We start from the raw sequence: 11,341 nt of genomic DNA on the forward strand, positions 1-11,341 counted from the left end.
ATGTATATTGCCTTTTTTGGTATCCTCAAATCAAATGCCTCAATTTGACGAAAAAAAAACTTTTTATTAGACAATGAAATGAGTACATAATACAAAAAAATATAATTTAATTAATTGAAATAAATTATATATTATAACTATATATTACTATATATTATTATAACTATATATTATATATTATATAGTATATTTTTTTTATTGTGTATTCATTTTATTTTCTAATAAAGAGTTTTCTTATTGTGAAATTGAGGCATTTGATTCGAGGATGTCCAAACCACAAAGCGATATATCTACTTTAAAACTTGTAAAAAAATGTTTTCTAGTTAAATGCAACTTTTAAAACCCCTATAAGTCAGTAGTTCCGGAAATCCCAGAAGAGTTTCAACTGGATTTTGTTCTGGGTGAACAGACCTACAATTTGAGGGGAGTAACGATTACCCAAAGTGTCCAACCGATGGCTATCTATTGTACATATAAGAATGTGTAATAAAAAGAGGAGTTCCATTTGAGAAATTGAAGGTAACCTTCATGTAAACTTCAAGCAACTATTCAAGGTCAAACTAATAATACTATCTTATGTCCCTCTCAAAGCTATGCAATTTTTGTCTGAAACATTTTTTTCTAAGATCAAGAATAAAAGTTATTTGGAGTGGGATATAAAAATGGGACATAAGATATAGTATATATTATAGTATGTATTAAAAAAAAAATAATTTACATTGAATTATTTAAGCATTAAAGCTTTGATCGGTAAAGGCTTTCAGTTTATCGATTGTATTCTCACATATACGGTCTAAAATAAGGTAATTATTGTTTATTATTTTGTTAAATTGCACTAATTACCGTAATTATTGTATGTATTATTGGTTATTATCGGTCTGTCTGTAAATTTTTCTGAACTATTTATATATAAATATAATATATTAAATCAATTATTGTATATGATAGTGTTATTAAAATATCAGAAACATATTTTTTAAATTTGATATTAAAATATATATAGGGTTAGGAACATTACTTCATAAAAGAACTGTGTCACCGTTACTGTTACTTGAAAAGGAACGATTTATTACTTTTCTCATTACATCTTTGTAATGTTAAAGTAAGATGTTAAATTTAAAAATTACGTTATGTAATAATATTAATTATAAAGTCAGTATTAAAATTTAAAATTAAAAAATTAAAAATTTTTTAAATTAATTAATTATTAAATTTATATCTTAATAAAAAAACAAATCTTTAATAATTCTTCATATTAACATTTTTATTTTAGTAAATGTTTAGAAGTAGTATTCCACCAAAAACCGCGACTTTTTTTCAATATTCAACAAAACTAGTTATAAAAAGATATGTATATACAATGTTTGGAGGGGTTTTTTTGTGGTTTTTGTGAGAAAATTCTATTTAAGAAGCTAATAAATTTTATTGAAATGTTGATATAAAGTCTTTTACTCTTTTACATTATTATCTATATTAGTCATGATCCAAGTAAAACGTTGGCAAGATGAAAAAAATGCATAGACATGTTCATAATGATTAGGAAAAGTGCGTCGAAACATAAATTTGACTAATATATCCGAGTATATGATCTTTCTTCCGATAATATTGTGGATAATATTTAGGAATATATATCAGACCAATTACGCGCGATATTTTGTGCATAAGTGTATACGCTTTTTGCGCGAAGGTCCATCCTACTTCTCTCCTAAGGGGCGTCCAACTTTCGCAAATTGTGGTTCACTCCACCTCATCCCCTCTGCCTAGGGACAGCCTTCTCACACAAAACGATCAAGGTTTACATCATATCCCTCTACCTAGGAAATCAGATATCCCGAGGTAAAGGGTAAGGAAGTGAGAGGGACCCATGATGGATTAACACGGTGTGTTCAGTTTGCAAGCGTTTCTAATTCTCTGCCCTCTCATTTGTTCGGTGACCGTTCAGATCCCAGTTTAGCCAACTTTAGTTGTTGTCTTCGTCGCACGCACATTCAGATTCGGTCTCTTTTTATCAAGTACTATCTAGTACTACCAACATTTGTTCGTGTCGCATGTTCCTATCATAGTTCCTACTCAATTTAACGCGTTGGAGTGAGTACTGAGTAGAAGCTATAATAGGACTTGAAACACATTTCAGAAATATATATTCAAAATATTTATACTTTTTTTTCATAAATATGAATTCTGAAATATTATGTAAGATTCGTACAAAAGAATTTGAGATATTTTCTAAACATTTATAAAATAATACAGAAATTCTAAAACTTCAAAATTTTGTATATATGAATTTTAAAATATTATAAAATTCATATAAAAGAATCAGATTTTCTAAAAAGTTATAAAATTATACTGAAATTGTAAAAATTCTGAAATTTACATAAAAATTTTGAAAAATTATTTGAAAAATTTTGGAAAAAAATTTTCATTAGTAATAAAAATTGCTTACAAACGGTTGAAAGACCGTACGGAAAGAACATTTGGATATTCCGTGAGACCAAAGGTTTGTCATAATTGTTGGCATAACTCTAATGCACGTCAATTAATGGTATAAATATATGTAGTCAGATTTTGTAATCACTCTTTACACTCGTATACTCATTACACTCTGACAATCACATTGGTAACAATCACACTTGACTATTGTCAGACTATCTTGTTTTTATTTTATTTTATTTTAATAACTTAGGAACCAATTTTAATTCTTAACAATTATCATATTTATCATTCCAATTTTACAAAATCTGACTATATATATTTATACTAATTGATGTGGATTAGAGTTATAATATGCCAACGATTACGACAAATCTTTGGTCTCACGGAATATCCAGATGCTTTCTCTATACAGTTTTTCAACTGTTTGTGAGCAATTTTTGTTGCTCTGTTAAGATTTTCACTCTTCCCAAAATCTTCTGATTATTTTCATTTTTAATTGTTTACTGCATTTTCAAGTTATTCTCCAAAGAATTTGTAATTTTTTGTATACATTTGAAGATAGCTCAATCTTATAGCCGAAACATGTTAATTCTTGCTATTTTTGTAATATAAAGTTTTGTAAAATTTAAAATAATTGATTTTTTCTTCAATATATGTAATTTCTATTTTTAATTTTATAATTTTTGGCTCTTATTGCTCTGTGGATAGTAACTCTGTTATTACTATAACAGTCTTTTACTTTATTATTCTCTTGAATGTTCAGGATCATGTCCTGGATAACATTTATCAAAATCAAGGCCATTGGAGATTATTCCTCTTATTTTCATTTTTATATTAAAAATTTATTTTTACGTAAAAATGAAAATAAGAGGTACAACCATCAATGATCCTGATCTTGATAAATGTTATCCTAGTCATAATCCTGAACAACATTCAAGAGATTTTAATCGTCGGTTGAATACATTACACTTTGGGTAATGCTAATGCCGGCGGTATTGTAACTTTCAAGCATCATAACTCAAAAACTACTTAATGAAAAAATATTTTCTTATAGCGTTTTGGAAAACTCTTAACATCAGCTATTAGATTCTGGAAACAAAAGTAGGATGTTCTATTTAAAAAAGTCGATTTGACCTTGATTTGACCTTGGAAACGCCATTCAAAGTCAAACTGATAAGATCAGTACATAGATTTTTTTGAACTCAATAACTTTTGTCTGAACAATTTTTCTCAATAATATCGTATTCCCGAGATAAAAATTTTGTAACGCTTTATTTTGAACACTTGATATACAGGGTGTCCTGGAATTTTTTGCTAACCGCTCTTGTGTAGATAGAGCGGACTAAACTGAATCGAAAAGTCCTCTACCATTTTACAATTTTTGCAATAGTTAACAAGATATTAATTACTAAAAATTGCCGAACATTGATCTCCAATATCTTTTTTTTTTAAATACTATCAATTCTACAGGAAAATTGCAAGAGACGAAAAATGTTTATTTTCTTCTCATAGAGCTCTAAGAATTACAACTTTTTACTGTATTTTCTTATTGGCAACTATTATTACCAACATGAAAGAATACGGTATTAAAAAATTCTGAAAAAATTCTGAAAAAATTCTGAAAAAATTCTCAGAACTTTATGAGAAGAAAATAAACAATTTTTGTCTTACGTTGTTTTTCTGTAAAGTTAATAATATTTGAATAAAAAATGATTGAAAACCAATATTCAATGATTTTTAATTATAATTAATAGCTTGTTAACTATTGCGAAAATTGCAAAATGGTAGTGTACTTTTCAATTTAATTTAGTCCGCTCTATCTTCATAAGAGCGCTTGACGAAAAATTTTGGGACACCTTGTATAGGGACATATTATATATAATTACATTGTAATGTCCATGTATATTAATACAATTATGTATAAAATATTTTTTCCTGGGTAAATGAACAAATAAATAAATAAATAAATAAATAAATACAATTTGTACCAACATATAGCTCGGCGGAATCCTCCTCAGAGCATCTACAGAATTATTCCATTTTTCCTAGGAAACAATAGAAATCTAAGGAACAATTAAATAATTCCAATAGGAATTTATTTCGAATAATTTCATAATACGCAGTCTAATAAAGACTTGAAATCACGTTTGACACTTAATGTTGATTTGCTTGACAGTTGATATTGCGCCACGCTTCGAAACAAAGAGAGAAAAGGACATATAGCGAGATGCATAGTAATCAGTCGTAGCAAAATTTATTTTTTTGCAGTTGGCCTGGGTTTTGAACGGTATTCCGACTCGCAAAAGGGGCGTGGTTTACTCAAACTGATCACACCATGTTAATTCCTTCCACCATGGGTGGACCTCGCTTCGTATGGAAAATCGTAAGGTAAATGTCCCAATTAGTGACAAAGTTATCTTGTGGTAAAAATGAATTAAGCTCCGAGCCGAATAAACTCCAGCACTAAATAAGGCCCACTTTTAAATTTATTACTTTAAAACTCGCTTCACGCCTACAGTATATGTTTAAAAGATGTGTTATAGAAAGTAGATAAAAAGGGATTAAAGAATGGAATCGGTAGCAACACATTTGTTTAATACAACAAAAATTTGTGTATATGAGCTATTTTTATAACATTTTTATAACAGTCCGCTGCAAAATTCACTAGTAAATTCACAATGTTTCATAATATATTATAGTTCATTATAATATTATTCAACTTCCTAGTTATGGAAAATAACAAATACATCAATTTTTTGAAATGAGTATAAGTATTTCTTTTAAACAATATGCTTATTAAATAAAGCCTATTTATGTGACTATTATTATAGCTATTGTTACACCAGCAATGAGCGGTCTTATAAACTCGCGCTCGCGCACACGGTTGCGCTCTCGGTAATAAAAGAAACACTTGTGTGATGTATAGAAGGAACACTTTATTGGATACTATAGATGAATACAGCGTGCGGAAAGAAAGAGCGTGACAAAGCACGTCCGTGCGGACGGTTCGACACGAAACTTGTTAGTACTTGAAGTCGTTTAACAGTCGCGCATCTCATTGCCCAGAGAACGTGCTCTTTGTTTTTCTAAGCTATGGTTCGATGCAACCTGGAGCTCGGCACGAATATAACACTCCTTCTAGATTGTCATCCAATCAAGGCTCGACGATTAAATTTATCCGAGGAACTCAAATTTCATTCCTGGATTTTTTAATTCTCGGACGCTTTTCTGCCTTAATCCACGCTGTCGAGATGGAATACTGGGCTCCGCTTTTATCAGAATCCGTTCCTCTTCAATCGAAGGCGCTTCAAGCAGCAACATTCCCTCTGCCCAGAAGAAATATTATTTAGCTGGCGTGATTTTTGTGGTTTCATATTTTGATGATCTATAAGCCAGCAAATACATCGGGATTCATCGGTCCCAGTGCTTCTGATTTTCAGAAATATACTTCGCTAAATAATTTGAATTTTTTCGATGTTGATGTTCATCTGTTTGTCTAATTAAGGATGTAAAGCGGTGTAAAACTACTGAGTCCTTGTTTTTTTTCATTCCAAATAGATTTGTTAATTCCTGAAAAATTTTTTAAATTTGCCTCAAAGTTCTTCTCTTAATCCGTATGGATTTCCAAAAAAACCCTATGTCTGGATATCAACTGACTTAAAAAAATCTCCGAATAGTTTTGGCTTTAATGTTTTTCAACGGAAAAAAGGCTTCCACCCATTTAGTAAAATAGTCGGTCACCACAAGCAAATATTTGTTCTTCGACAATGTTATCCTCCTTGGAAGGAGGCCAAGAATGTTCATTTGCACTCTCTCTCTCTAGCGGAGTAATTTTACGTGACATTTTACCGACATTGTAAATTTGTAATGGGGATTTTTCCCTTTCTCAAAGGACCTTTACCTGCGATACAAACTTTACATGTTCTGCATCAATCTTCTACATCTCGCAAGTTGCTCAATAAAATCGCTTACGGGCTTTCTCCAGGATCTTATTGACTCCAAAATGCAGAATCATGAATTTCCTCTAATATTTGTCTAATTCGACCCCTAAGAACAATTAATTGCAAAACGTTTTTCTTTAAATTTGATTCCCACCTTTTATAAAAGACACCGTTTCTAATCTCAAGAGAATCCCAGTATGTCCAGTAGACTTTCGCGGAAACGTCCCTTGGCGCAATTTCCTATCAGCGTGGGCGCTCCCCAACCTCTTTGCGTCGAAGAATAACAGAAATATTCGGATTCTTTAGCTGCTCTTTTCGCCAATCCTCAGACCTTTCTTCAAATAACGATTCGAGCAATAGAACTTTCTCGCTTTAAAGCTTCCTTTATTTTCATCTGATAACAATATCGACAATCGGCATAAGGGTGTCTGGAAAGTCCATTCGCATTTTTATAAGAAAACTTCTTTCGATGTAGCACCTCAAAATTATAGTTGCTGCAGTCTTTCTATTCAGCACGCCAACTGTTCTTACAGATCTATAAAGGACATTAGTCACTTGAGTGAAACGTTCGTTCGGACTTAAAATTTCTTTCCATATAAATAATGATGGAAAAATTTTACCGATTCGACAATGGGCAATAGTTTACGACGCATCACGTTATAATTCCCTTGTTCAAAACTCGGCTGAAATAAGCGATAATCTTGTCATCGTCCCCTGTTTGTGTGTCAAGATTATCTTAATTCCAAAATCGGACGCATCAGTATTATAAAAACATACTCTCCCTCCTCACTTGGAAAGGAAGGAAGTTCTTCTTTTAATTTATTAAGATTAAGACTTTTCTTCCCAAATAAATTTTATTTGATTTTCTGTAAGCGTATAGAGCGGTTTTACTATTAAAAGAAATCCTTTTATAAAAATTTTTGTGATAATAAGAGCAAAATTCCCTCAAAATTTGCAAATGTTTTTTATTTCGAGGAATAGGCCAGTCTTTCACAACCGAAATTTTTTCAGGATCTGCGTTAATACTCGCGCTCGAGATTAAGTGCTCTAAATACTTTATTTTTCTCTTAAAGAGAATACATTTTTTAAGGTTCATTTTCAGATATACTTTTCGCATTCGCAGAAACTCTATTTTTAAATTCATAACCATTCCTTCAAAACTTTTACTAAAAATAATAATCAAGTTATCAAGTATACATATAACTAACATAAATCAAGGCTAATGAGAGTCAAATATAGATGATCAGGCGTAAAATCTTAAAAAAATAATGAAATTATGAATTTTCTATCAATAAATGATATCTTCTTTATTTTGAAAGTTTCAACTCACTTTGGAATCCTCCTCAGCAACATAGATCAATATAACAAAAAGTTTATATCCAAAAAGATTATATTACTCACAAATTGCTAGAAATGAAGTGATATAAAATCTGACAATACAAGAAAACTAATTAGTATGGAAGAATGAAAAACATTAAAAAATAGAGTGACTTATCTTAATAGATAGAGAGCGTGTCAAAAAAAACTTTGATACATAATTAATCACAAAATTATATTTGTAAGAACGAAAAAGCAGATATAAAGATCGGCAGTGTCTGTATCACGTCCATACGTTAAGACATGTTGCATAGTTTAAAACAATATTAAAATAAGCGAAAGATCACTTAATAAATATTCTAGCTAAGCATTGAAAAATATAATATATAAGAACATGAAAACAATATAAAATTCACATTATGGCCATTATATAAATAAGCCGAATTTAAAATTATTTATTTGGAACTAGTGCCTGATCCACGTCTAGTGCTTTTAACCTATACATATGTATACAATTTTAGCAATTAAAATGGAATTATATATTGCAGATGATCTTTTGGATTAGTTTTCCCGGTTCTTCCTGTCTTTGAGATAGACATTGACGATATGGTAAAGACGTTTGACAAAGTGCTATGTTATTTGTTTTAATGTTTTTAAGAACTATAATAGTTTAATGGATGTCGAGAAGTACATATGAATGATTATTTTCAGGATGCAATATGGCCTTAGTACTTTGGCATGTCTCTGGAAATAGTTTTCTTTCACCAATCTTCGTGTTACTGTTGCTACTGTGTCCGCACAACTCCACAGGTTAGTAAAAAATACATTGAATAACTTTTAAAACATTTCACGAATTTAGCCGAGGAAAATTAAACCTTTTATGTTTTGGAAGTAAAATTACTATAAAAGATTTGTCTGTGGGAAGTTGTTCAAAATGAGGTATTATACAATGTACTGAAATAATAAAAAGAATAAAAGTTCTGACCGCTAGCGAACTTGGAAAACTTTCCAGCTTCAAAAAATTGACCAAAAATGCGATTTTTCAAAAATATTTCAGTAACACTATTCTTTGGGCCGCTTCAATTTGATTCCTACAGAGTTTTTTAATTTAATATTTGGGATGTAGAATCACGTAGAAAAGGAATTATGTGCTGAGGGAATTATTCGAAGTTATGATGAATCGTTATTTTTTAGTGAAAATCGAAAAATTCGATCGCCGGCTCGTGTAAAGAAATACGGTAGTATCGCTGCGCTTTTTTTAGCACCGAAATACTCGTACTACCGTGTGTCCTGAAATATTCCTTTTTCTTCTTTTAACTTTTCTTTAAATCATATAATTTTTTTATCTATAACAAAATATTTTGTAACTCATCAAATAGAAAATAGGAAATCCTAGTAATAACGGTCTAAGCTAGGATTTTTTAAATACTTAATTTAGTGCTCGCAAAGATTTGCACATTTTTGGCTGATTCTGGCGAGCAACTCCCACCACCGTTTGAGGCTCGGTGGCTAAGCCGCCCAGCGTTCACGTGACGCTCTGGCTCAGGAGCGTTCCTATATCAGAAATATACTGGGAGCGCATCTTCCGCCCAATTATTATTGAAACATGTTTTTTTATTAAATAATTTATTTCCATTAATATAAAATTTTCTATGGTTAATTTATTCATTGTTTTTTAATGATATACTTATATCTTAACGTAGTTTTCTAATACATTACATCATTATGATAACATTTAGCTTTCGAGATTATTTGATTCTTCTTTTTGTGAAATAGGCCTATTGAAGAAACCACATTTAAAAAAAACGCATCTTACAATAGTACCTCACGGATAATGTGGAAAGATATTGTCGAAATGTACGTTATCATAATTATATAATGTATTATATTAGAAAACTAAACGTTAAGATATAAGTATATCATTAAGGAACAATGAATAAATTAACAATAAAAATTTTTAATAGAAATAAATTATTTAATAAAAAACATGTTTCAATAATAATTTGGCGGAAGGTGCGCCCCCAATATATTTTTGGTATAGGGACGCTCCTGAGCCAGAGCGTCACGTGAGCGCTCGACAGCTCCGCTACCGAGCCTCGAGCGATAGTGGGAGGTTGTTCGCCGGAATCAGTCCGAAATGTGCAAATCTTTGCGAGCACTGACTTAATTAATTTAAAGTGAATTAATATATACTATATATACATATATACCATATTGTAGTCATTTGAATTACGCGCCGAAATTTTTCCGGACTTAAAACGCAGCTAACCTATTGAAATAATATTACAATTAAATTTTTGATGGTCTATAGGCATTTATTAGAGAGATCTTAATAACATATATTTTGTGTTTATGACATTTACTTTCAGAGATAATAGATTGTAAGATTTTATATGCTCCATCTTATATATATAAATAAGTTATATTTACATTAGTTTCATTATCATAATCATTTTTCATTATCATTTACACGTTTATAACATGGTGTGGTGTGTTCCCGGTGGCGGTGAATGTTGTCGCGGGATCCATGAATCATCGCACCCTCCCTCAATTCAGCCCGCGAGATATTTGATGCACCACTACCACAAGACTACTTTCCATTACTGCCACCACCACCGGGAGGATTCACTACTGCCAAAATACTAAGTATATCTTGTCGTCTTGTGTTTTTTTCTATTACCTTCTCTTTGATAGCTGATCTAATTGCAAAAGATTATATCGATTTGATTCACAAGCGGATTGATCAAGCAATTTTATAAATTATAATAACTTTTTCTGATTTCCAGAGTGCGACCAAAAATTTGTAAGCACTCCTGATGGACCGCTGAACGGAAGTTTTCATGCACCGACGTTGATCAACCCCGAAGGAGAGCCACGTCAATGCGTTTACACATTTCTTGCAGGGCCACGTCAGCGTGTCGAATTGATTTTCACATCATTTGGCCTTCGAGGAAAACCGCCAGAGTGAGTCTTCGTTCTCATTTCTAGAGAATCTCTAATCAGAATCACGTAACATAATTTTGATTAGTATCGTCTTTTTCAGCGAACTATATAAAAAAAAGTGTAATACGAATGTATATGTTAGGTTCAAAGACCGAAAATGCTCACAGATCGAAAAAATTGATCACAACGCGTTATGGTTTTTGAGATTCAGTCATAATGTGAAATGTGTGTCGTGGCCATTTAAATAATGCTTACATGTTCTGGCATGTTTAAAAAGTCGATAAAATAAATAATATTGTGATTCTTTTGACAATCAACTAATACGTATTTTTAGGCTGAGTTAAAATGCCATAATAACGCGATCTGATCGTTTATTGTAAATATTAGGTATATAATTAAGTTTCTGCTATTTTAATTATTAAAATTCTTTTATTAATACAAAAGAAATATTAATACGACAGAGAACGCTATTAGCAGTAAAAGTTAGATGTTTCGAATAATATAATATATGTATATTCTTTATTAAATCAATTTATTTCATGATTGTGTGCCGAAACTTTCGGACTTTTTACACAATCAGTCTGAAACGCTAATAATCTTCCCTAAATTAAATTAGAAAAATTGTAAAGAACTTTTTGTGAAAAATATTATCTCAGTCAGAGTTCGAACCTGTGACCTCTCGACTTATCGGGGGGGGGGGGGGGGGG

General features: G+C 31.0%; 1 protein-coding gene across 5 annotated transcripts in view; it reads left to right on the forward strand.

Annotated features, from left to right (window-relative positions):
• LOC108756749 (cubilin) overlaps positions 1-11,341 on the forward strand; it is a 77,340-nt gene that overhangs the window by 4,116 nt on the left and 61,883 nt on the right. For 4 of the 5 annotated variants that reach the window (XR_001939859.1, XR_001939860.1, XM_018500772.1 and 1 more), the window contains exons 2-5: positions 8,240-8,300; positions 8,403-8,501; positions 10,248-10,337; positions 10,478-10,655. Coding sequence is in view for 3 of the 5 variants with exons in the window: in XM_018500772.1 (XP_018356274.1) it covers positions 8,411-8,501; positions 10,248-10,337; positions 10,478-10,655 (359 nt within the window). In the remaining 2 variants the exon portion in view is untranslated. The remainder of the gene's footprint in view (positions 1-8,239; positions 8,301-8,402; positions 8,502-10,247; positions 10,338-10,477; positions 10,656-11,341) is intronic. The other variant, XM_018500774.1, reaches the window with a different exon arrangement.

Source organism: Trachymyrmex septentrionalis, unplaced genomic scaffold (assembly GCF_001594115.1).
Source record: "Trachymyrmex septentrionalis isolate Tsep2-gDNA-1 unplaced genomic scaffold, Tsep1.0 scaffold13, whole genome shotgun sequence".
Classification (NCBI taxonomy): Eukaryota; Metazoa; Arthropoda; class Insecta; order Hymenoptera; family Formicidae; genus Trachymyrmex; species Trachymyrmex septentrionalis.